The 27909-nt window shown below is 44.2% G+C and overlaps 1 protein-coding gene across 4 annotated transcripts in view; it reads right to left on the reverse strand.

Moving 5' to 3' along the window:
• Nucleotides 1-27909, reverse strand: part of LOC122552178 (adhesion G protein-coupled receptor E3-like) — a 121535-nt gene that overhangs the window by 48896 nt on the left and 44730 nt on the right. For all 4 annotated transcript variants that reach the window (XM_043694744.2, XM_087983454.1, XM_043694745.2 and 1 more), the window contains 2 exons: nt 8474-8614; nt 2410-2477 (listed from right to left, as the gene is read on the reverse strand). In XM_043694744.2, the coding sequence (XP_043550679.2) occupies nt 2410-2477; nt 8474-8614 (209 nt within the window). The remainder of the gene's footprint in view (nt 1-2409; nt 2478-8473; nt 8615-27909) is intronic.

Consider the following 27909-nt stretch of genomic DNA (forward strand, 5'->3'; position numbering starts at 1 on the left):
CCGCAATTTCCCCCCAGATGTGGTTGACGATGCTCTCCACCGCATCTCCTCCACTTCCCGCACCTCCGCCCTTGAGCCCCGCCCCTCCAATTATCACCAGGATGAACCCCACTGGTCCTCACCAACACCTAATCAACCTCCATATACATCATGTCATCCATCGTCATTTCGCCACCTCCAAACGGACCCCACCACCAGGGATATATTTCCCTCCCCTCCCCTATCAGCATTCCAAAAAGACCACTCCCTCCGCGACTCCCTCGTCGCCACACCCACCACCAATGTTTCAGAGAGCACCTCTGGGACACCCGGACCAACCAACCCAACCACCCGTAGCCCAACACTTTAACTCCCCCTCCCACTCCACCAAGGACATGCAGGTCCTTGGACTCCTCCATCATCAGACCATAGCAACACGACGGCTCGAGGAAGAGCGCCTCATCTTCTGCCTAGGAACCCTCCAACCACAAGGGATGAACTCAGATTTCTCCAGCTTCCTCATTTCCCCTCCCCCCACCATGTCTCAGTCCCAACCCTCGAACTCAGCACCGCCTTCCTAACCTGCAATCTTCTTCCTGACCTCTCCGCCCCCACCCCACTCCGGCCTATCACCCTCACCTTATCACCCTCACCTTAACCTCCTTCCACCTATCGCATTTCCAACGCCCCTCCCCCAAGTCCCTCCTCCCTACCTTTTATCTTAGCCTGCTTTGCCCACTTTCCTCATTCCTGAAGAAGGGCTCATGCCCGAAACGTCGATTCTCCTGCTCCTTGGATGCTGCCTGACCTGCTGCGCTTTTCCAACAACACATTTTCAGCTCCATTAACGAGCCCCAATCTTTGCCTTAAATTTCTTTTTGTTTTAAAAGAAAAGCCACACGACCTCGGAACTCCTGGCCTCGGAACTCCAGGCCTCAGACCTCCAGGCCTCGGAACTCCCGACCTCGGAATTCCCGACGTCGGAATTCCTAGCTTCAGCACAGACCCAACAAGGCGTCCTCTCGGACTGGCGTGGCAGCCTTTCAGCTTGGCCTGGCAATCTCCCAACAATCCCCCTCCCCCAGTGTGGTGGTCTTTCAGCTGTAGATGGCGGCCCCTTGGCCTCGTATGGTCTCAGTGTGGACGTCTGGTCTCGAGGTGATTCTAGGGCGATCTCCCAACATCGTGAACCCTGAGATGAAGGCTGGTGCAGTCGGGAGGCAAGGCTCGGAGTAGCCTGGAGTCATGGCCCAGTGCGGTCTGGAGGCTAGGCCCAATGTGGCCTGGTTTCAAGCAATGGTATGTTCTGGAGGCTAGGCCCAGTGAGGTCTAGAGGCTAGGCCCGGTGTGGTCTGGTGGCTAGTCCTCGTGAGGACTGGAGGCTAGGCCCAATGTGGTTTGGATCTAGGCCCATTGAGGACTGGAGACTCGGCCCAGTGAGGACTGGAGGCTAGGTCTGGTGCAGTCTGGAGGCTAGGACCAGTGTGGTTTGGATCTAGGCCCAGTGAGAAGTGGAAGCTAGGCCCATTAAGATCTGGAGGCTAGGTCTGGTGCAGTCTGGAGGCTAGGCCCAGTGTGGTTTGGATCTAGGCCTGTTGTAGTCTGGAGGCTACCATGGACTAGATTGGAAGATCATCATTCTGAATTTTTTTTCTCCATTTTATTGGAACTGTGATTGAAGAATCTGTGCCTAGGGAACCTTTGCATTGAAGATGATGCTATAGGCAACGATTTGTACACATTTCAACTGCGCTCAGTCGAGTATGTGACAATAATTCTAATGTGTTTATGTGTTTATTCATCTAAATGTGTTTATTTATCTTTTTGTACATTATGGCAGAAGGACTGTTATTCTGAGCTTTCTATTTCATTAATTTTTCTAATTTATTACTGTGATTTTGTACTTTGAAGGTCTATAATGCCAGACTTGTTATTTCTTTATTTTTCTTTGTTTTCCCTCAGAATTGGGGTGGCACAGTGGCTCTGTGGTTGGCACTGCTGTCTCACAGCGCCAGGGACCCAGTTTCAATTCCACCCTCGGGCGACTGTGTGGAGTTTGCACATTCTCGCTGAGTCTGTGTGGGTTTCCTCCCACAATCTAAAAGTGTGCAGGTCAGGTGAATTGGTCAAGCCAGATTGCCCATTGTGTTAGTCAGAGGGAAATGGGTCTGGGTGGGTTACTCTTCGGTGGGTTGGTATGGGCTTGTTGGGGCCGAAGGGCCTGTTTCCACACAGTAGGAAATCTAATCTAATTTGTACTCAAGAAGCTGTACCTAAGATGGCAGCTTGTAAACTTTTCACTGCATTCGTGTGGGTACATATGACAATAAAGCTAATTCAATTCAACCTCCTGCACTTTTCCCTCAGACATCAATTAGGCCCACATCCTCAGAATGTTCAGAAAATGCCATGGTGTCAGTGGCGTCTTACCTGCATCCACTCTGTCTCCATGGTTGTGGGTGAACATTTGGCAACTTCATCGGAAGGACAGTCAAATTCTTGGGAGACAAACAGAAGGGTGAACTTCAGTAGAATGTAATCATTTGACTCGTTTCCTGTATCCGAAAAATATCAATACATTCCCCTACAGTTCCATAAGCAGGTCGGAAGATGCAGCAGAATGTGCTGGATTCATTCTAAAGGGACAAACTCTTATTGAGATTCTGGATGTAGGTTTGCTCGCTGAGCTGGAAGGTTCGGTTTCAGACGTTTCGTCATCATGCTAGGTAACATCATCAGTGAGCCTCTGAATGAAGCTTCATCCTTCCAAACCTCCCAGCTCAGTGAGCACGCCTACATCCAGAACCTCAACCTGAGCTACAATTCTTCTCAAAACCCGATCTTGTTGAGATATTGAAGAGGTACGAGTATCGACAGGGACACACTCCCCTTCAGATCTACCTTGCCTGACCTGGCCTGAAGTTGACTGCCGCCATTCAATGTCAAATTTTGTCTCTATGTCAGGGCACCTTGGGATATTGTGCTGTCTTAAAGGTTTTATTGGAATGCAAGTTGTTCTCTGTAATGTCCTCTTGTTTTACAGCCCGATAGATACATACACTCCTGCAGATATGAATTCTTGAATATCCCAAATTTTAAATCTATCCAATATTTTTAAGAATTTATTATCTCACCATTGGCTGCCCGAATTGCCCCTTGAGAAGGTGGTAGTGAGCTGCCTTCTTGAACCGCTGCAGTCCATTTTGTGGAGTTAGACCCACAGTGCCCTTAGGGAGGGAATTCCAGGATTTTGACCCAGTGACACTGAAGGAACAGTGATATATTTTCAAATAAGGATGGCGAGTGGCTTGGAAGGGAACTTGCAGGGGATGGTGTTCCCATGTATCTGCTGCCCTTGTCCTTCTCGATGGAAGTGATCGTGGGTTTGGAAGGTGCTGTCTGAGGATCTTTGGTGAATTTCTGAAGTGCATCTTGTAGATGGTACAAGCATCAGTGGTGGTTTAGTGACTTTGCTTTCAACTGCCTGGGTCCTAAAGTCAGGAATTCCTTCCTTACAACATCCCACCTGTCCCGCCTTGCGTTTCTCCTTTCAAACTCTGCTGAGAACCATCCTCTTCATCAAGTTGGCTAATGTTTTTAAAGTTGAAAATGTGTTGCTGGAAAAGCGCAGCAGGTCAGGCACCATCCAAGGAGCAGGGGAATCGACGTTTCGGGCATGAGCCCTTCTTCAGGAATTCTTCAGATTCCTGAAGAAGGGCTCATGCCCGAAACGTCGATTCTCCTGCTCCTTGGATGCTGCCTGACCTGCTGCGCTTTTCCAGCAACACATTTTCAGCTCTGATCTCCAGCATCTGCAGTCCTCACTTTCTCCTTAATGTTTTTAAAGTGGCATGTTTTGCTTTGTAACATTAAAAGTGTTCCATAAATGAATACTAGATTAGATTAGATTAGATTACATTACAGTGTGGAAACAGGCCTTTCGTCCCAACAAGTCCACACCGACCCGCCGAAGCGAAACCCACCCATTCCCCTACATTTACCCCTTACCTAACACTACGGGCAATTTAGCATGGCCAATTCACCTGGCCCTGCACATCTTTGGACTGTGGGAGGAAACCGGAGCACCCGGAGGAAACCCACGCAGACACGGGGTGAAAGTGCAAACTCCACACAGTCAGTCGCCTGAGGCGGGAATTGAACCCGGGTCTCTGGCGCTGTGAGACAGCAGTGCTAACCACTGTGCCACCGTGCCGCCCAGCTGTTGCTGCTGTGCATTCCGTAGAAACAGTGCTTCATGGAGTATTCCGATGATATTCAGCCAGTACTTTTCAAACAGCCACAATATGTGAGCCGCGTGGTGCACAGTATGGACAATTATTGGGCCTCTGAGCAACGTTATGGTCACCTTCTACATATAGCCTCTGCTGTTTTGTATTGTCACCAATACCTGACACAAAGGATTGTCTGTGTTCAAGGCAAGAGGGTACAGGGGTCTAATAAACATCGAAAATAGAGGCAGGAGGAGGCCATTCGGCCCATTGAGCCTGCTCCACCATTCGTGGCAGATCATCCAACTCAGTCCCTGTTCCCACTTTCTCTCCATACCACTTTGTCCCCTTTAGCTTTAAGAATTACATATAACTCCTTCTTGAAAACACTCAATTTTAGGACCTCCATTGCTTCCTGTGGCATAGAATCCCACGGGTTTCCCGCTCTGTCAGTGGTGACATTTCTCCTCATCTCAAGGTTTCAGGACTCGGGGGCATACTTTTAAGGTGAGAGGAGAAAGATTTTGAAAAAGACACGAGGGCCAACCTTTACCCAGAGAGTGGTTCGTGCGTGGAATGAACTTCCAGAGGAAGTGATGGGTGCGTGTACAGTTACAACGTTTTCAAAGACGTTTGGATAAGGACATGAATAGCCAGTGTTTGGAGGGATATGGGCCAAGCGGAGGCAGGTGGGAATGGTTTAGTTTGGGATTTTAGTCGGCATGGACTGATTGGAGGATTAAAATCTGAGGATGTGAAACAACAGAGGTCCTTTCCAGGTCTGGGAGAGTGTGGCCCTGAGCTGAGACAGGGACGATGAGGATGTAAAACAGCAGAGGTCCTTTCCAGGTCTGGGAGAGCGTGAACCGAAGGGTCTGTTTCCATGCTGTATGGCTCTATTCCAGTCTTGAATGGTTTATTCCATGTGCTTAGACTGTGACCCAATGTCTGGACTCCTTAATAATCTCTATTCTGTCTGGCCCTGTTAGAATTTTACATCAAACTTTCTGTGAGATTCCCCCTCATTCTTCTAAACTCCGGTGAATATAGTGGTAACCAACCCAGTTTCTTTCTCTATGGCAGCCCTGTCACCCCAGGAGCCAATCTATCAAATACTCGTCCCCTCATGTCACTCAACCATTTAAGGAGATCATGGCTGATCACTCCACATTCCTGTCTAACTCGACACTCTTTCTCTCCCCTGCCACTCCTCAATGGATTCTTAAGCATCTATCTTGCCTTAAGAAGATTCAATTAAAAATCACACAACACCAGCTTATAGTGATTTTTAACTACATTTATTTAATATATCATTACTACTCCAATGACATTGTAACCCTTTCGCTGTAAATTCTGTATCGTATGGTCATGTTTCACAACCACCCGATGAAGAAACAGCTCTCTGAAAGCGAGTGCTTCCAAATAAACCTGTTGGACTATAACCTGGTGTTGTGTGATTTTTAACTCCAGTCCAACACTGGCATCTCCAAATCTTAAAGAGACTCAAACACTCTGATTTCACTGTCTTTCAAGGAAGGGAATTCTAAAGACACACATTCCTCCGAAAGAGAAAACCCCTCATTGCTAATTTTCGATTTTAAATTAATGCTTACATTGGATCTGTCCTAAAGGTGGGGAGGGGACAGGATTTAACTCATAGAGTTATAGAATCATAGAGTCATTCCGCACGGAAACAGACCCTTCGGCCCAACCAATCCATGCCGACTATGTTCCCAAACTAAACCAGTCCCACTTGCCTGCATTTCCCTCCAATCCTTTCCTATTCATGTACTTATCCAAATGTATTTTAAATGTTGGAACTGTACCCGCATCCACCACGTCCTCTGGATTCCATTCCACAGATGAACCACTCTCTGTGTAAAACAAAAAAAGCCCCTTGTCTTTTCTTAAATCTTTCTCCTCTCACCTTAAAAATATGCCCTGCAGTCTTGAAATCCCCCACCCGAGGGGAAAGACGCCTGACATCCACCTTATCAAAACCTCTCATGATTTTATAAAACTCTACAAAGTCACCCCTCAGCCTCCCACAGTCCAGTGAAAGATGTCCCGGCCTATCCAGCCTCTCTTTATAACTCAATCCTTCCACTCTCAGCAAAACACTGGTAAATCTTTTCTGTCCCCGGTTCAGCTTAATAATATCCTTCCTGTAACAGGGGGACCAGAACTGGACTCAGTCCTCCCACTAACATCCTGTACAACCTCAACATGACTCCTTTTCTCTGAGCAGTGAAGGCAAGCTTTCTCAACAACCCTAACGATATGTGAAACAAACTTCAAACATTTGTACACCTGAACCCCCAACTCCTTCTGGGACACGGCTGCACTGGGAATTAAAATTGAGACGGCAGTTTGAGTTGAGCAACCCGTTTCTGCTTTGCTCTGACAGTTCCCTGGAATTTTCGATCGGGTCTGAGGACCACAGCAACTCTGAGACATCGTGCTGAAATTCAAGGTGGCAAGGTGTTGTTAGTGGCGTCTTGCACAGGGGATGCTCCCTGAGGATTCACTCTGCCTGACCTGGCCAGCAAGGCCTGCCTAAGAGTGATCGAGTGTTCAGCACCTTCAAGGGCTCTAAATAAATGCAGGTTGTTGCTGTCACCGGATAAAGCACAGTAAGGAAGACATCATGATTTGTCCAAATTTGGCTCTTTGGGGGTTGTTAAATAGGTGCCCAGTGTGGAACCTCGGAGCTTGTACTGTGTTATTGTCAGACCATAAGACATAGGAGCAGCAGTAGGCCATTCAGCCCATCGAGTCTGCCCCACCATTCAGTGAGGTCAAGGCTGATCCAGTCAACACTGGTTGAGGGAATGAGCGCATCGCCCAAATTTCCCAGAAGTCAGACCTGCATTCACATAGCACCTATCCTGAGCAGCATTTGCAGCAAGTAGAGCTCTTTCGAAATGGCACGCATCCAACTGGTGCACAGCAGGATCCCACAAGTGATCAGGACCAGATAGTCTGTCCTCTCTGTGCTCTCGATATCGGGGTAAATATTAGTCAGGACAGTGCCATGGCAGGCATTTTAATATGTTAACCACTGGACAGTACAGTGCAGTAAGTCATCACATAATGTTTGCTTAAAGTCATGTCGATCATGACTTTAAGCAAAAGACTTTGAGTAAAATATTGGTTCAACTAGAGAGGGCTTCAGAGGAGAGCAGTGAGACCAGAGAAGATTTGAAAGTCAGACATAAGTAAACCTGGATTGTAAAAGTGCCCGAATTTTCTGAACTGACAGGACGTGCTCTCCTGCGACATGGGAGATCCAGTTTTGGATAAACTCTGGATGTTGAATGGGGAATGCAAGGCCAATGAGAGGCAATCAGTGAGTGAATGCATCAGGGAGAGCAGACAGTCAGCAACTAGAGGGTAGGGCGAGTCCATGTCTCAGAGAGTGAGGGGCTGGGGGGGATGTCCACATCTCAGAGGGAGGGGAGTGGTAGAGTCCATATTTCAGAGAATGGGAAGTGGAGAGGGTCCATATCTCGGGACAGAGGGATGTTGGGAGAGTCAATAACCTGGAAGGTAGAGAGTGGTGGAAACCATTACTTGGAGGTAGGGAGTGTCAAATTTCATCTCTCTCAGATGGAAGGGAGTGGGTAAGTCCATACCTTAGAGGGCAGGTAGTGGTAGTGTCCATTACTTGGAGGGCAGGGAGTGGGATTGTCCATATCTTGAGGTGGGGAAGCAGTGGTAGAGTCTATATCATGGAGGGAGTGAATGGTAGAAGCCATATCTTGAAGTTTGGGGGTGGGGGTGTGTGTCCATATCTTGGACGGCAGGGAGTGGTCGAGTCTGTATCACTGGGAAGTGGGGAGAGCGCATATCACGGAAGGCAGAGAGTGGTAGAATCCGTAAGTTGGAGAGTGGGGTATGGTAGAGTCAAAGCTTGGAGGGTGGGTGGTGGGGGGGAGTCCATATCTCAGAGGGCAGTGAGTGGTAGAGTCTATACCTCAGAGGATGGGGAGCAGAGAGAAGCCAAAAACTCAAGTCAAAGTGCAGGGAGAGGGTGGATCCAGATATCAGAGAATGGGGAAAGCCATCAACATGTTCACACAGGAAGCAACAATTAAACAAATCTTGCAATGTTTAACGAAATGACAGACCACATTAACAAACTGACGTTAAAGTGAAACGGGCCACTTTAAACAAGGACTTACTGTTCTGTACTGGGGTATGAACCTTGTAGCTAAACAGAAAAGGACAGATGGAAATCATGGAATAAAATGTAAAGCACCTACTGATACATATATCGGTGTCATGCATTCTGTTGCCTCCAGACGATGATATAAAGCCAGGGTCACATGTACAGATATAACTTCCCACTGTGTTCCTACAGCTGGCATGAGAACCACATGGGCTGAAGTTACATTCATTAACATCTGTAACAGAGAATGGAATTTGATCACACTGTACACTGTGAGCAAGTGAACACCATTACCTGCAGTACAGGGTGCACACAATTCTATTTCATCCAAGTCCTTTTGCATCTTTAATAACCCTGGATGTCCACATGGTGAAAGCAAATTCTAAATAGCATCTAAAGTGATAAATGTTTTTATATAATGTTCAGGTTGTTTTCTGTTGTTTGTTTCTAATTTGATGTCATGGCGAAACTGAATGATACTGGCAGAAGAGACGATGAAATAGCGAAAAATCAGATTGAACAAAATATTACAAAAGGTGGTGAATATCTGAAGCTTGGAAGTTGAAACTGTATTTTGTTAAAACTTTGTGAATTAGGCTTTCTTGTTTGTTTGTATCATGTATGGGTCCAGATGATATATTGAACCCCTACAGTGTATAAGCAGGCCATTTGACCCATTGAATCCAAATTGAACCTCTGAAGAGCATCCCACCCAGACCCACACCATCTCTGTTCCCTTGCATTGTTCATAGCTAACTCACTTAGCCCACACATTACGGGCAATTTACAATGGCCAATTCACCTAACCTGTACACTATGGGCAATATAGCATTCCATTCCAGCTAACCTTTGCATTTTAGTACTGTGGGAAGAAACCATAGCACCCAGAGGAAGCCCACACAGACACAGAGAGTATATGCAAACTCCATATAAACAGTCACCTGAGGGTGGAATCGAACCCGGATCCCTGACGCTGTGAGGTAGCAGCGCTAACCACTGAGCCATGGTGCCACCCTCTCTCTAAACTTGTGATACATTTCATTTACATTTGATAGAAAGAGCATGCTTTTAAGCTTTGCACAACTTTCTGAAATTCCAGGAGCTAACTTCTTTTTTTTGCATCACAGCCAATCAGTGTCAAACAAACAATCATGGCTTTTCTCTTGTTATATGAAATCTGCCGAACTTACAATTGTCCTGATGAACGCAGCAATGAAAAAGGTTTTATTTTTTATTTATTCATCTGCTGTGGGCATCACTGGCTGTGCCAGCATTTTATATCCATCTCCTCTTACCCTGAGAACATGGTGGTGAGCTGCTTTCTTGAACCGCTGTAGTCCAGAGAGTGTGGTTACACTCACACCTCTACTGGAGAGGGAGTCAAGAATTTTGACCCAGCGACACTAAAGGAATGGCAGATATGTTTCCGAGACAGGATGATGAGTGGCTCAGAGGGGAACGTGCAGGGGGTGGTGTCCCATGTATCTACTGCCCTTGTCCTTCTAGATGGAAGTGGTCATGGGAGTGGAAGGTGCTTTCTGAGGATCTTTAGTGAATCTCTGCAGAGCATTTTGTAGATGGTCCACGCTGCTGCTACTGAGCATTGGTGGTGGATGGAGTGGATGTTTCTAGATGTGGTGCCAACCAAGTTTTGATCAGGTCCAGCAACACGTCTCTTCGGGCAAAATCCAAAGTGATTCAAGTTTAAAATCGGAGAAATGTCCTAATAATACAGACCTCTCTTCGGGAAGGAAACTGCCAACTGGCCTCCATGTGACTCCAGGCCGATAGCAACATGGCTGACTCTTAACTGCCCTCTGGGCAATTAGGGATGGACAATGAATGCTGGCCTAGCCAGTGACACCCTCATCCCGTGAATGCATAAGGAAGAAAAAAGACTTTATAACCAAAATAACTATGGACGCTGGAAATCAGAAACAAGAATAGAAATTGCTGGAAAAACTCAGCAGGTCTGGCAACATCGGTAGAGAGAAATCAGAGTTAATGTTTCGGGTCTGGTGACCTTCAGGACCCTGAGGTTCACCAGAGTTCTGACCCTAACCGTTAACTCTGATTTCTCTCCACAAATGCTTTCTAACCCTGTGTAATGTTTGAAAGCCAGTTTAAAAACATTCAAAGAAGCATCAGTGTTGATTTCACTCCAGCAAAGAGGGGCTGCCAGGCCAGAAATCTGGCATTAAGTCAGCAGGATTCAACGCTCATTCTATTTTCTGTTCAGACGCACAGCAGGAGGGAAGAGGTCCCATCACAACTGGATAAGAATTCGTTCACTCAATATTATCCAAACTCAAGGCTGGTATTGAAGGGCGACTGTTGCACACTCGCAGGAGAGATATATTAAACTGAGGGTCCCTTCGCTCATTCAGAAGGACAGAAAAAAAAACCTCACTCTGAAGCACATTCTCAACAATAGTCATCCTGCAATCAACAACCCGAAAAATAATCAAACTGTTCAGGTGGAAACTTGCAGCATGCAAATTATTTACAGTTTCTGACATTAACAACGCTCCAAAACATGTTCATTGAGTGTAAAGACTTTGCTATGCCTTATGTCTTCAAAGTAACAGAATCAGGACAGGTCCTTCCTTCTCTTTGAGGGAAACGTGATGCCAAGACCAAAAATGGAGTAACTTAAAGCAGACCCTCACATTGTACCCATTGTAGATGTTGCTTAAAGAGCTTTGCAAATAGTTTGTAAGAATTTTGCATGTTAAGGCTATTTGTCAAAAGGAAATGTGGGACATGTATTTTACCACAAACACGTCATCCATGTCACAGTGGGTAGCTCAATCACCGCTGTGTCAGCCTCTTGAGGCATAGCTTCTGCTCCAAGGTCCTGAGCTCAGTATCTAGTCTGACACCACAGTACAGATTGAGGGAGTGTTGTATAATATCCAAACTGACACCACAGTACAGATTGAGGGAGTGTTGTATAATATCCAAACTGACAGCTCAGTACAGATTGAGGGAGTGTTGTATAATATCCAAACTGACAGCTCTGTACAGATTGAGGGAGTGTTGTATAATATCCAAACTGACACCACAGTACAGATTGAGGGACTGTTGTATAATATCCAAACTGACAGCTCTGTACAGATTGAAGGACTGTTGTATAATATCCAAACTGACACCACAGTACAGATTGAGGGACTGTTGTATAATATCCAAACTGACAGCTCTGTACAGATTGAGGGACTGTTGTATAATATCCAAACTGACACCACAGTACAGATTGAGGGAGTGTTGTATAATATCCAAACTGACAGCTCAGTACAGATTGAGGGAGTGTTGTATAATATCCAAACTGACAGCTCAGTACAGATTGAGGGAGTGTTGTATAATATCCAAACTGACACCACAGTACAGATTGAGGGAGTGTTGTATAATATCCAAACTGACAGCTCAGTACAGATTGAGGGAGTGTTGTATAATATCCAAACTGACACCACAGTACAGATTGAGGGAGTGTTGTATAATATCCAAACTGACAGCTCAGTACAGATTGAGGGAGTGTTGTATAATATCCAAACTGACAGCTCAGTACAGATTGAGGGAGTGTTGTATAATATCCAAACTGACAGCTCAGTACAGATTGAGGGAGTGTTGTATAATATCCAAACTGACAGCTCAGTACAGATTGAGGGAGTGTTGTATAATATCCAAACTGACACCACAGTACAGATTGAGGGAGTGTTGTATAATATCCAAACTGACAGCTCAGTACAGATTGAGGGAGTGTTGTATAATATCCAAACTGACAGCTCAGTACAGATTGAGGGAGTGTTGTATAATATCCAAACTGACAGCTCAGTACAGATTGAGGGAGTGTTGTATAATATCCAAACTGACACCACAGTACAGATTGAGGGACTGTTGTATAATATCCAAACTGACAGCTCTGTACAGATTGAAGGACTGTTGTATAATATCCAAACTGACACCACAGTACAGATTGAGGGACTGTTGTATAATATCCAAACTGACACCACAGTACAGATTGAGGGAGTGTTGTATAATATCCAAACTGACAGCTCAGTACAGATTGAGGGAGTGTTGTATAATATCCAAACTGACAGCTCAGTACAGATTGAGGGAGTGTTGTATAATATCCAAACTGACAGCTCAGTACAGATTGAGGGAGTGTTGTATAATATCCAAACTGACACCACAGTACAGATTGAGGGAGTGTTGTATAATATCCAAACTGACAGCTCAGTACAGATTGAGGGAGTGTTGTATAATATCCAAACTGACAGCTCAGTACAGATTGAGGGAGTGTTGTATAATATCCAAACTGACAGCTCAGTACAGATTGAGGGAGTGTTGTATAATATCCAAACTGACAGCTCAGTACAGATTGAGGGAGTGTTGTATAATATCCAAACTGACAGCTCAGTACAGATTGAGGGAGTGTTGTATAATATCCAAACTGACAGCTCAGTACAGATTGAGGGAGTGTTGTATAATATCCAAACTGACAGCTCAGTACAGATTGAGGGAGTGTTGTATAATATCCAAACTGACAGCTCAGTACAGATTGAGGGAGTGTTGTATAATATCCAAACTGACAGCTCAGTACAGATTGAGGGACTGTTGTATAATATCCAAACTGACAGCTCAGTAGAGATTGAGGGAGTGTTGTATAATATCCAAACTGACAGCTCTGTACAGATTGAGGGAGTGTTGTATAATATCCAAACTGACACCACAGTACAGATTGAGGGAGTGTTGTATAATATCCAAACTGACAGCTCAGTACAGATTGAGGGAGTGTTGTATAATATCCAAACTGACAGCTCAGTACAGATTGAGGGAGTGTTGTATAATATCCAAACTGACAGCTCAGTACAGATTGAGGGAGTGTTGTATAATATCCAAACTGACAGCTCAGTAGAGATTGAGGGAGTGTTGTATAATATCCAAACTGACAGCTCAGTACAGATTGAGGGAGTGTTGTACAATATCCAGACTGACAGCTCAGTACAGATTGAGGGAGTGTTGTACAATATCCAGACTGACACCTCAGTACAGTCTGATGGAGTGTTGTACAATATCCGGACTGATGCCTCAGGACTGATTCCTGAAGAAGGGCTCATGCCCGAAACGTCGATTCTCCTGCACCTTGAATGCTACCTGACCTGCTGCGCTTTTCCAGCAACACATTTTCAGCTCTGTCACCTCAGTACAGTCTGAGGGAGTGTTGCTCAATGTATACATTGTCACCTCAGTACAGTCTGAGGGAGTGTTGCTCAATGTGTACATTGTCACCTCAGTACAGACTGAGGGCGTGTTGCTCAATGTATAGATTGTCACCTCAGGACAGACTGAGGGAGTGTTGCTCAATGTGTAGATTGTCATCTCAGTACAGACTGAGGGAGTGTTGCTCAATGTATACATTGTCACCTCAGTATAGTCTTAGGGAGTGTTGCTCAATGTATAGATTGTCACCTCAGTACAGTCTGAGGGCCTGTTGCTCAATGTATATATTGTTACCTCAGTTCAAACTGAGGGAGTGTTGCTCAATGTATAGATTGTCACCTCAGTATAGTCTAAGGGAGTGTTGCTCAATGTATATATTGTCACCTCAGTACAGACTGAGGGAGTGTTGCTCAATGTATAGATTGTCACCTCAATACAGTCTGAGGGAGTGTTGCTCAATGTATAGATTGTCACCTCAATACAGTCTGAGGGAGTGTTGCTCAATGTGTCGATTGTCACCTCGGTACAGTCTGAGGGCGTGTTGCTCAATGTGTTGATTGTCACCTAAGTACAGTCTGAGGGCGTGTTGCTCAATGTATAGATTGTCACCTCAGTACAGACTGAGGGAGTGTTGCTCAATGTGTTGATTGTCACCTAAGTACAGTCTGAGGGCGTGTTGCTGATTGTATAGATTGTCACCTCAGTACAGACTGAGGGAGTGTTGCTCAATGTATACATTGTCACCTCAGTATAGTCTTAGGGAGTGTTGTATAATATCCAAACTGACAGGTCTGTACAGATTGAGGGAGTGTTGTATAATATCCAAACTGACAGCTCTGTATAGATTGAGGGAGTGTTGTATAATATCCAAACTGACAGATCTGTACAGATTGAGGGACTGTTGTATAATATCCAAACTGACACCACAGTACAGATTGAGGGAGTGTTATATAATATCCAAACTGACACCACAGTACAGATTGAGGGAGTGTTGTATAATATCCAAACTGACAGATCTGTACAGATTGAGGGAATGTTGTATAATATCCAAACTGACAGATCTGTACAGATTGAGGGACTGTTGTATAATATCCAAACTGACAGCTCTGTACAGATTGAGGGACTGTTGTATAATATCCAAACTGACAGATCTGTACAGATTGAGGGAGTGTTGTATAATATCCAAACTGACACCACAGTACAGATTGAGGGAGTGTTGTATAATATCCAAACTGACAGCTCAGTACAGATTGAGGGACTGTTGTATAATATCCAAACTGACAGCTCTGTACAGATTGAGGGAGTGTTGTATAATATCCAAACTGACACCACAGTACAGATTGAGGGAGTGTTGTATAATATCCAAACTGACACCACAGTACAGATTGAGGGAGTGTTGTATAATATCCAAACTGACAGCTCAGTACAGAGTGAGGGACTGTTGTATAATATCCAAACTGACAGCTCAGTACAGATTGAGGGAATGTTGTATAATATCCAAACTGACAGCTCTGTACAGATTGAGGGAGTGTTGTATAATATCCAAACTGACACCACAGTACAGATTGAGGGAGTGTTGTATAATATCCAAACTGACAGCTCAGTACAGATTGAGGGAATGTTGTATAATATCCAAACTGACAGATCTGTACAGATTGAGGGACTGTTGTATAATATCCAAACTGACACCACAGTACACATTGAGGGAGTGTTGTATAATATCCAAACTGACACCACAGTACAGATTGAGGGAGTGTTATATAATATCCAAACTGACACCACAGTACAGATTGAGGGAGTGTTGTATAATATCCAAACTGACAGCTCAGTACAGATTGAGGGAATGTTGTATAATATCCAAACTGACAGCTCTGTACAGATTGAGGGAGTGTTGTATAATATCCAAACTGACAGATCTGTACAGATTGAGGGAATGTTGTATAATATCCAAACTGACAGATCAGTACAGATTGAGGGACTGTTGTATAATATCCAAACTGACAGATCTGTACAGATTGAGGGACTGTTGTATAATATCCAAACTGACACCACAGTACAGATTGAGGGAGTGTTGTATAATATCCAAACTGACAGATCTGTACAGATTGAGGGAATGTTGTATAATATCCAAACTGACAGATCTGTACAGATTGAGGGACTGTTGTATAATATCCAAACTGACACCACAGTACAGATTGAGGGACTGTTGTATAATATCCAAACTGACAGATCTGTACAGATTGAGGGAGTGTTGTATAATATCCAAACTGACAGCTCAGTACAGATTGAGGGAGTGTTGTACAATATCCAAACTGACAGCTCAGTACAGATTGAGGGAGTGTTGTACAATATCCAAACTGACAGCTCAGTACAGATTGAGGGAGTGTTGTACAATATCCAAACTGACACCTCAGTACAGTCTGATGGAGTGTTGTACAATATCCAGACTGATACCTCAGGACTGAATCCTGAAGAAGGGCTCATGCCCGAAACGTCGATTCTCCTGCTCCTTGAATGCTGCCTGACCTGCTGCGCTTTTCCAGCAACACATTTTCAGCTCTGTCACCTCAGTACAGTCTGAGGGAGTGTTGCTCAATGTATACATTGTCACCTCAGTACAGTCTGAGTGTTGCTCAATGTATACATTGTCACCTCAGTCCAGTCTGAGGGAGTGTTGCTCAATGTATACATTGTCACCTCAGTACAGTCTGAGGGAGTGTTGCTCAATCTGTACATTGTCACCTCAGTACAGACTGAGGGCGTGTTGCTCAATGTATAGATTGTCACCTCAGTACAGACTGAGGGCGTGTTGCTCAATGTGTAGATTGTCATCTCAGTACAGACTGAGGGCCTGTTGCTCAATGTATAGATTGTCACCTCAGTACAGACTGAGGGAGTGTTGCTCAATGTGTAGATTGTCATCTCAGTACAGACAGGGGGAGTGTTGCTCAATGCATACATTGTTACCTCAGTATAGTCTTAGGGAGTGTTGCTCAATGTGTACATTGTCACCTCAGAACAGACTGAGGGAGTGTTGCTCAATGTGTAGATTGTCATCTCAGTACAGACAGAGGGAGTGTTGCTCAATGCATACATTGTCACCTCTGTATAGTCTTAGGGAGTGTTGCTCAATGTATAGATTGTCACCTCAGTACAGACTGAGGGAGTGTTGCTCAATGTATACATTGTCACCTCAGTATAGTCTGAGGGAGTGTTGCTCAATGTATAGATTGTCACCTCAGTACAGTCTGAGGGCCTGTTGCTCAATTTATATATTGTCACCTCAGTACAGACTGAGGGAGTGTTGCTCAATGCATACATTGTCACTTCAGTATAGTCTTAGGGAGTGTTGCTCAATGTATAGATTGTCACCTCAGTACAGACTGAGGGAGTGTTGCTCAATGTATACATTGTCACCTCAGTATAGTCTGAGGAAGTGTTGCTCAATGTGTAGATTGTCACCTCAGTACAGTCTGAGGGCGTGTTGCTCAATGTATATATTGTCACCTCAGTACAGACTGAGGGAGTGTGGCTCAATGTGTAGATTGTCACCTCAGTACAGTCTGAGGGCGTGTTGCGCAATGTGTTGAATGTCACCTCAGTACAGACTGATGGCGTGTTGCTCAATGTGTAGATTGTCACCTCAGTACAGTCTGAGGGCCTGTTGCTCAATGTATATATTGTTACCTCAGTTCAAACTGAGGGAGTGTTGCTCAATGTATAGATTGTCACCTCAGTATAGTCTAAGGGAGTGTTGCTCAATGTGTTGATTGTCACCTCAGTACAGACTGAGGGAGTGTTGCTCAATGTATACATTGTCACCTCAGTATAGTCTAAGGGAGTGTTGGTCAATGTGTTGATTGTCACCTCAGTACAGACTGAGGGAGTGTTGCTCAATGTATACATTGTCACCTCAGTATAGTCTTAGGGAATGTTGCTCAATGTATAGATTGTCACCTCAGTACAGTCTGAGGGCCTGTTGCTCAATGTATATATTGTCACCTCAGTACAGACTGAGGGAGTGTTGCTCAATGTATAGATTGTCACCTCAATACAGTCTGAGGGAGTGTTGCTCAATGTGTAGATTGTCACCTCAGTACAGTCTGAGGGGGTGTTGCTCAATGTGTAGATTGTCACCTCAGTACAGACTAAGGAAGTGTTGCTCAATGTGTACATTGTCATCTCAGTACAGACTGAGGGAGTGTTGCTCAATGTATACATTGTCACCTCAGTATAGTCTTAGGGAGTGTTGCTCAATGTATAGATTGTCACCTCAGTACAGTCTGAGGGCCTGTTGCTCAATGTATATATTGTTACCTCAGTTCAAACTGAGGGAGTGTTGCTCAATGTATACATTGTCACCTCAGTATAGTCTAAGGGAGTGTTGCTCAATGTGTTGATTGTCACTTCAGTACAGACTGAGGGCCTGTTGCTCAATGTATATATTGTCACCTCAGTACAGACTGAGGGAGTGTTGCTCAATGTATAGATTGTCACCTCAATACAGTCTGAGGGAGTGTTGCTCAATGTGTAGATTGTCACCTCAGTACAGTCTGAGGGCGTGTTGCTCAATGTGTAGATTGTCACCTCAGTACAGTCTAAGGAACTGTTGCTCAATGTGTACATTGTCACCCCAATACAGTCTAAGGGAGTGTTGCTCAATGTGTTGATTTTCACCTAAGTACAGTCTGAGGGCGTGTTGCTCAATGTATAGATTGTCACCTCAGTACAGACTGAGGGAGTGTTGCTCAATGTGTTGATTGTCACCTAAGTACAGTCTGAGGGCGTGTTGCTGAATGTATAGATTGTCACCTCAGTACAGACTGAGGGAGTGTTGCTCAATGCATACATTGTCACCTCAGTATAGTCTTAGGGAGTGTTGCTCAATGTATAGATTGTCACCTCAGTACAGACTGAGGGAGTGTTGCTCAATGTGTAGATTGTCATCTCAGTACAGCCAGAGGGAGTGTTGCTCAATGCATACATTGTCAACTCAGTATAGTCTTAGGGAGTGTTGCTCAATGTGTAGATTGTCACCTCAGAACAGACTGAGGGAGTGTTGCTCAATGTGTAGATTGTCATCTCAGTACAGACAGAGGGAGTGTTGCTCAATGCATACATTGTCACCTCTGTATAGTCTTAGAGAGTGTTGCTCAATGTATAGATTGTCACCTCAGTACAGACTGAGGGAGTGTTGCTCAATGTATACATTGTCACCTCAGTATAGTCTGAGGGAGTGTTGCTCAATGTATAGATTGTCACCTCAGTACAGACTGAGGGAGTGTTGCTCAATGTGTAGATTGTCATCTCAGTACAGACAGAGGGAGTGTTGCTCAATGTGTTGATTGTCACCTCAGTACAGTCTGAGGGCGTGTTGCTCAATGCATACATTGTCACCTCAGTACAGACAGAGGGAGTGTTGCTCAATGCATACATTGTCACTTCAGTATAGTCTGAGGAAGTGTTGCTCAATGTGTAGATTGTCACCTCAGTACAGTCTGAGGGGGTGTTGCTCAATGTATATATTGTCACCTCAGTACAGACTGAGGGAGTGTGGCTCAATGTGTAGATTGTCACCTCAGTACAGACTGAGGGAGTGTGGCTCAATGTGTAGATTGTCACCTCAGTACAGTCTGAGGGCGTGTTGCTCAATGTATATATTGTCACTTCAGTATAGTCTGAGGAAGTGTTGCTCAATGTGTAGATTGTCACCTCAGTACAGTCTGAGGGGGTGTTGCTCAATGTATATATTGTCACCTCAGTACAGACTGAGGGAGTGTGGCTCAATGTGTAGATTGTCACCTCAGTACAGACTGAGGGCGTGTTGCGCAATGTGTTGAATGTCACCTCAGTACAGTCTGAGGACGTGTTGCTCAATGTGTAGATTGTCACCTCAATACACTCTAAGGGAGTGTTGCTCAATGTGTTGATTGTCACCTAAGTACAGTCTGAGGGCGTGTTGCTCAATGTGTTGATTGTCACCTAAGTACAGTCTGAGGGCGTGTTGCTGAATGTATAGATTGTCACCTCAGTACAGACTGAGGGAGTGTTGCTCAATGTATACATTGTCACCTCAGTGTAGTCTTAGGGCGTGTTGCTCAATGTATAGATTGTCACCTCAGTACAGTCTGAGGGCCTGTTGCTCAAAGTATATATTGTCACCTCAGTACAGACTGAGGGAGTGTTGCTCAATGTGTAGATTGTCACCTCAGTACAGACTGAGGGAGTGTTGCTCAATGTATACATTGTCACCTCAGTATAGTCTTAGGGAGTGTTGTATAATATCCAAACTGACAGGTCTGTACAGATTGAGGGAGTGTTGTATAATATCCAAACTGACAGCTCAGTACAGATTGAGTGAGTGTTGTATAATATCCAAACTGACAGCTCTGTACAGATTGAGGGAGTGTTGTATAATATCCAAACTGACAGGTCTGTACCGATTGAGGGAGTGTTGTATAATATCCAAACTGACACCACAGTACAGATTGAGGGAGTGTTGTATAATATCCAAACTGACAGCTCAGTAGAGATTGAGGGAGTGTTGTATAATATCCAAACTGACAGCTCTATACAGATTGAGGGACTGTTGTATAATATCCAAACTGACAGCTCAGTACAGATTGAGGGAGTGTTGTATAATATCCAAACTGACAGGTCTGTACCGATTGAGGGAGTGTTGTATAATATCCAAACTGACACCACAGTACAGATTGAGGGAGTGTTGTATAATATCCAAACTGACAGCTCAGTAGAGATTGAGGGAGTGTTGTATAATATCCAAACTGACAGCTCAGTACAGATTGAGGGACTGTTGTATAATATCCAAACTGACAGCTCTGTACAGATTGAGGGAGTGTTGTATAATATCCAAACTGACACCACAGTACAGATTGAGGGAATGTTGTATAATATCCAAACTGACAGCTCTGTACAGATTGAGGGACTGTTGTATAATATCCAAACTGACAGCTCAGTACAGATTGAGGGAGTGTTGTATAATATCCAAACTGACAGCTCAGTACAGATTGAGGGAGTGTTGTATAATATCCAAACTGACAGCTCAGTAGAGATTGAGGGAGTGTTGTATAATATCCAAACTGACAGCTCAGTAGAGATTGAGGGAGTGTTGTATAATATCCAAACTGACACCACAGTACAGATTGAGGGAGTGTTGTATAATATCCAAACTGACAGCTCAGTAGAGATTGAGGGAGTGTTGTATAATATCCAAACTGACAGCTCTGTACAGATTGAGGGACTGTTGTATAATATCCAAACTGACACCACAGTACAGATTGAGGGAGTGTTGTATAATATCCAAACTGACAGCTCAGTACAGATTGAGGGAGTGTTGTATAATATCCAAACTGACACCACAGTACAGATTGAGGGAGTGTTGTATAATATCCAAACTGACAGCTCAGTACAGATTGAGGGAGTGTTGTATAATATCCAAACTGACAGCTCAGTACAGATTGAGGGAGTGTTGTATAATATCCAAACTGACAGCTCAGTACAGATTGAGGGAGTGTTGTATAATATCCAAACTGACAGCTCAGTACAGATTGAGGGACTGTTGTATAATATCCAAACTGACACCACAGTACAGATTGAGGGAGTGTTGTATAATATCCAAACTGACAGCTCTGTACAGATTGAGGGAGTGTTGTATAATATCCAAACTGACAGCTCAGTACAGATTGAGGGACAGTTGTATAATATCCAAACTGACACCACAGTACAGATTGAGGGAGTGTTGTATAATATCCAAACTGACAGCTCAGTACAGATTGAGGGACTGTTGTATAATATCCAAACTGACAGCTCAGTACAGATTGAGGGACAGTTGTATAATATCCAAACTGACACCACAGTACAGATTGAGGGAGTGTTGTATAATATCCAAACTGACACCACAGTACAGATTGAGGGACTGTTGTATAATATCCAAACTGACACCACAGTACAGATTGAGGGAGTGTTGTATAATATCCAAACTGACAGCTCAGTACAGATTGAGGGAGTGTTGTATAATATCCAAACTGAAACCACAGTACAGATTGAGGGAGTGTTGTATAATATCCAAACTGACAGCTCAGTACAGATTGAGGGACTGTTGTATAATATCCAAACTGACAGGTCTGTACAGATTGAGGGACTGTTGTATAATATCCAAACTGACAGCTCAGTACAGATTGAGGGAGTGTTGTATAATATCCAAACTGACACCACAGTACAGATTGAGGGAGTGTTGTATAATATCCAAACTGACAGCTCAGTACAGATTGAGGGAGTGTTGTATAATATCCAAACTGACAGCTCAGTACAGATTGAGGGAGTGTTGTATAATATCCAAACTGAAACCACAGTACAGATTGAGGGAGTGTTGTATAATATCCAAACTGACAGCTCAGTACAGATTGAGGGAGTGTTGTATAATATCCAAACTGACAGCTCAGTACAGATTGAGGGAGTGTTGTATAATATCCAAACTGACAGCTCAGTACAGATTGAGGGACTGTTGTATAATATCCAAACTGACAGCTCAGTAGAGATTGAGGGAGTGTTGTATAATATCCAAACTGACAGCTCAGTACAGATTGAGGGAGTGTTGTACAATATCCAGACTGACAGCTCAGTACAGATTGAGGGAGTGTTGTACAATATCCAGACTGACACCTCAGTACAGTCTGATGGAGTGTTGTACAATATCCAGACTGATGCCTCAGGACTGATTCCTGAAGAAGGGCTCATGCCCGAAACGTCGATTCTCCTGCACCTTGAATGCTACCTGACCTGCTGCGCTTTTCCAGCAACACATTTTCAGCTCTGTCACCTCAGTACAGTCTGAGGGAGTGTTGCTCAATGTATACATTGTCACCTCAGTACAGTCTGAGGGAGTGTTGCTCAATGTGTACATTGTCACCTCAGTACAGACTGAGGGCGTGTTGCTCAATGTATAGATTGTCACCTCAGGACAGACTGAGGGAGTGTTGCTCAATGTGTAGATTGTCATCTCAGTACAGACTGAGGGAGTGTTGCTCAATGTATACATTGTCACCTCAGTATAGTCTTAGGGAGTGTTGCTCAATGTATAGATTGTCACCTCAGTACAGTCTGAGGGCCTGTTGCTCAATGTATATATTGTTACCTCAGTTCAAACTGAGGGAGTGTTGCTCAATGTATAGATTGTCACCTCAGTATAGTCTAAGGGAGTGTTGCTCAATGTATATATTGTCACCTCAGTACAGACTGAGGGAGTGTTGCTCAATGTATAGATTGTCACCTCAATACAGTCTGAGGGAGTGTTGCTCAATGTATAGATTGTCACCTCAATACAGTCTGAGGGAGTGTTGCTCAATGTGTCGATTGTCACCTCGGTACAGTCTGAGGGCGTGTTGCTCAATGTGTTGATTGTCACCTAAGTACAGTCTGAGGGCGTGTTGCTCAATGTATAGATTGTCACCTCAGTACAGACTGAGGGAGTGTTGCTCAATGTGTTGATTGTCACCTAAGTACAGTCTGAGGGCGTGTTGCTGAATGTATAGATTGTCACCTCAGTACAGACTGAGGGAGTGTTGCTCAATGTATACATTGTCACCTCAGTATAGTCTTAGGGAGTGTTGTATAATATCCAAACTGACAGGTCTGTACAGATTGAGGGAGTGTTGTATAATATCCAAACTGACAGCTCTGTATAGATTGAGGGAGTGTTGTATAATATCCAAACTGACAGATCTGTACAGATTGAGGGACTGTTGTATAATATCCAAACTGACACCACAGTACAGATTGAGGGAGTGTTATATAATATCCAAACTGACACCACAGTACAGATTGAGGGAGTGTTGTATAATATCCAAACTGACAGATCTGTACAGATTGAGGGAATGTTGTATAATATCCAAACTGACAGATCTGTACAGATTGAGGGACTGTTGTATAATATCCAAACTGACACCACAGTACAGATTGAGGGACTGTTGTATAATATCCAAACTGACAGATCTGTACAGATTGAGGGACTGTTGTATAATATCCAAACTGACACCACAGTACAGATTGAGGGAGTGTTGTATAATATCCAAACTGACAGATCTGTACAGATTGAGGGAGTGTTGTATAATATCCAAACTGACAGCTCAGTACAGAGTGAGGGACTGTTGTATAATATCCAAACTGACAGCTCAGTACAGATTGAGGGAGTGTTGTACAATATCCAAACTGACAGCTCAGTACAGATTGAGGGAGTGTTGTACAATATCCAAACTGACAGCTCAGTACAGATTGAGGGAGTGTTGTACAATATCCAAACTGACAGCTCAGTACAGATTGAGGGAGTGTTGTACAATATCCAAACTGACAGCTCAGTACAGATTGAGGGTGTGTTGTACAATATCCAAACTGACACCTCAGTACAGTCTGATGGAGTGTTGTACAATATCCAGACTGATACCTCAGGACTGAATCCTGAAGAAGGGCTCATGCCCGAAACGTCGATTCTCCTGCTCCTTGAATGCTGCCTGACCTGCTGCGCTTTTCCAGCAACACATTTTCAGCTCTGTCACCTCAGTACAGTCTGAGGGAGTGTTGCTCAATGTATACATTGTCACCTCAGTACAGTCTGAGTGTTGCTCAATGTATACATTGTCACCTCAGTCCAGTCTGAGGGAGTGTTGCTCAATGTATACATTGTCACCTCAGTACAGTCTGAGGGAGTGTTGCTCAATCTGTACATTGTCACCTCAGTACAGACTGAGGGCGTGTTGCTCAATGTATAGATTGTCACCTCAGTACAGACTGAGGGCGTGTTGCTCAATGTGTAGATTGTCATCTCAGTACAGACTGAGGGCCTGTTGCTCAATGTATAGATTGTCACCTCAGTACAGACTGAGGGAGTGTTGCTCAATGTGTAGATTGTCATCTCAGTACAGACAGAGGGAGTGTTGCTCAATGCATACATTGTTACCTCAGTATAGCCTTAGGGAGTGTTGCTCAATGTGTACATTGTCACCTCAGAACAGACTGAGGGAGTGTTGCTCAATGTGTAGATTGTCATCTCAGTACAGACAGAGGGAGTGTTGCTCAATGCATACATTGTCACCTCTGTATAGTCTTAGGGAGTGTTGCTCAATGTATAGATTGTCACCTCAGTACAGACTGAGGGAGTGTTGCTCAATGTATACATTGTCACCTCAGTATAGTCTGAGGGAGTGTTGCTCAATGTATAGATTGTCACCTCAGTACAGTCTGAGGGCCTGTTGCTCAATTTATATATTGTCACCTCAGTACAGACTGAGGGAGTGTTGCTCAATGCATACATTGTCACTTCAGTATAGTCTTAGGGAGTGTTGCTCAATGTATAGATTGTCACCTCAGTACAGACTGAGGGAGTGTTGCTCAATGTATACATTGTCACCTCAGTATAGTCTGAGGAAGTGTTGCTCAATGTGTAGATTGTCACCTCAGTACAGTCTGAGGGCGTGTTGCTCAATGTATATATTGTCACCTCAGTACAGACTGAGGGAGTGTGGCTCAATGTGTAGATTGTCACCTCAGTACAGTCTGAGGGCGTGTTGCGCAATGTGTTGAATGTCACCTCAGTACAGACTGATGGCGTGTTGCTCAATGTGTAGATTGTCACCTCAGTACAGTCTGAGGGCCTGTTGCTCAATGTATATATTGTTACCTCAGTTCAAACTGAGGGAGTGTTGCTCAATGTATAGATTGTCACCTCAGTATAGTCTAAGGGAGTGTTGCTCAATGTGTTGATTGTCACCTCAGTACAGACTGAGGGAGTTTTGCTCAATGTATACATTGTCACCTCAGTATAGTCTAAGGGAGTGTTGGTCAATGTGTTGATTGTCACCTCAGTACAGACTGAGGGAGTGTTGCTCAATGTATACATTGTCACCTCAGTATAGTCTTAGGGAGTGTTGCTCAATGTATAGATTGTCACCTCAGTACAGTCTGAGGGCCTGTTGCTCAATGTATATATTGTCACCTCAGTACAGACTGAGGGAGTGTTGCTCAATGTATAGATTGTCACCTCAATACAGTCTGAGGGAGTGTTGCTCAATGTGTAGATTGTCACCTCAGTACAGTCTGAGGGGGTGTTGCTCAATGTGTAGATTGTCACCTCAGTACAGACTAAGGAAGTGTTGCTCAATGTGTACATTGTCATCTCAGTACAGACTGAGGGAGTGTTGCTCAATGTATACATTGTCACCTCAGTATAGTCTTAGGGAGTGTTGCTCAATGTATAGATTGTCACCTCAGTACAGTCTGAGGGCCTGTTGCTCAATGTATATATTGTTACCTCAGTTCAAACTGAGGGAGTGTTGCTCAATGTATACATTGTCACCTCAGTATAGTCTAAGGGAGTGTTGCTCAATGTGTTGATTGTCACTTCAGTACAGACTGAGGGCCTGTTGCTCAATGTATATATTGTCACCTCAGTACAGACTGAGGGAGTGTTGCTCAATGTATAGATTGTCACCTCAATACAGTCTGAGGGAGTGTTGCTCAATGTGTAGATTGTCACCTCAGTACAGTCTGAGGGCGTGTTGCTCAATGTGTAGATTGTCACCTCAGTACAGTCTAAGGAACTGTTGCTCAATGTGTACATTGTCACCCCAATACAGTCTAAGGGAGTGTTGCTCAATGTGTTGATTTTCACCTAAGTACAGTCTGAGGGCGTGTTGCTCAATGTATAGATTGTCACCTCAGTACAGACTGAGGGAGTGTTGCTCAATGTGTTGATTGTCACCTAAGTACAGTCTGAGGGCGTGTTGCTGAATGTATAGATTGTCACCTCAGTACAGACTGAGGGAGTGTTGCTCAATGCATACATTGTCACCTCAGTATAGTCTTAGGGAGTGTTGCTCAATGTATAGATTGTCACCTCAGTACAGACTGAGGGAGTGTTGCTCAATGTGTAGATTGTCATCTCAGTACAGCCAGAGGGAGTGTTGCTCAATGCATACATTGTCAACTCAGTATAGTCTTAGGGAGTGTTGCTCAATGTGTAGATTGTCACCTCAGAACAGACTGAGGGAGTGTTGCTCAATGTGTAGATTGTCATCTCAGTACAGACAGAGGGAGTGTTGCTCAATGCATACATTGTCACCTCTGTATAGTCTTAGAGAGTGTTGCTCAATGTATAGATTGTCACCTCAGTACAGACTGAGGGAGTGTTGCTCAATGTATACATTGTCACCTCAGTATAGTCTGAGGGAGTGTTGCTCAATGTATAGATTGTCACCTCAGTACAGACTGAGGGAGTGTTGCTCAATGTGTAGATTGTCATCTCAGTACAGACAGAGGGAGTGTTGCTCAATGTGTTGATTGTCACCTCAGTACAGTCTGAGGGCGTGTTGCTCAATGCATACATTGTCACCTCAGTACAGACAGAGGGAGTGTTGCTCAATGCATACATTGTCACTTCAGTATAGTCTGAGGAAGTGTTGCTCAATGTGTAGATTGTCACCTCAGTACAGTCTGAGGGGGTGTTGCTCAATGTATATATTGTCACCTCAGTACAGACTGAGGGAGTGTGGCTCAATGTGTAGATTGTCACCTCAGTACAGACTGAGGGAGTGTGGCTCAATGTGTAGATTGTCACCTCAGTACAGTCTGAGGGCGTGTTGCTCAATGTATATATTGTCACTTCAGTATAGTCTGAGGAAGTGTTGCTCAATGTGTAGATTGTCACCTCAGTACAGTCTGAGGGGGTGTTGCTCAATGTATATATTGTCACCTCAGTACAGACTGAGGGAGTGTGGCTCAATGTGTAGATTGTCACCTCAGTACAGACTGAGGGCGTGTTGCGCAATGTGTTGAATGTCACCTCAGTACAGTCTGAGGGAGTGTTGCTCAATGTGTACATTGTCACCTCAATACACTCTAAGGGAGTGTTGCTCAATGTGTTGATTGTCACCTAAGTACAGTCTGAGGGCGTGTTGCTCAATGTATAGATTGTCACCTCAGTACAGACTGAGGGAGTGTTGCTCAATGTGTTGATTGTCACCTAAGTACAGTCTGAGGGCGTGTTGCTGAATGTATAGATTGTCACCTCAGTACAGACTGAGGGAGTGTTGCTCAATGTATACATTGTCACCTCAGTGTAGTCTTAGGGCGTGTTGCTCAATGTATAGATTGTCACCTCAGTACAGTCTGAGGGCCTGTTGCTCAAAGTATATATTGTCACCTCAGTACAGACTGAGGGAGTGTTGCTCAATGTGTAGATTGTCACCTCAGTACAGACTGAGGGAGTGTTGCTCAATGTATACATTGTCACCTCAGTAT

The sequence above is a fragment of the Chiloscyllium plagiosum genome, unplaced genomic scaffold (assembly GCF_037043375.1).
Source record: "Chiloscyllium plagiosum isolate Xiang-an unplaced genomic scaffold, Cpla_swu_hap1 HiC_scaffold_45, whole genome shotgun sequence".
In the NCBI taxonomy this organism is placed as follows: Eukaryota; Metazoa; Chordata; class Chondrichthyes; order Orectolobiformes; family Hemiscylliidae; genus Chiloscyllium; species Chiloscyllium plagiosum.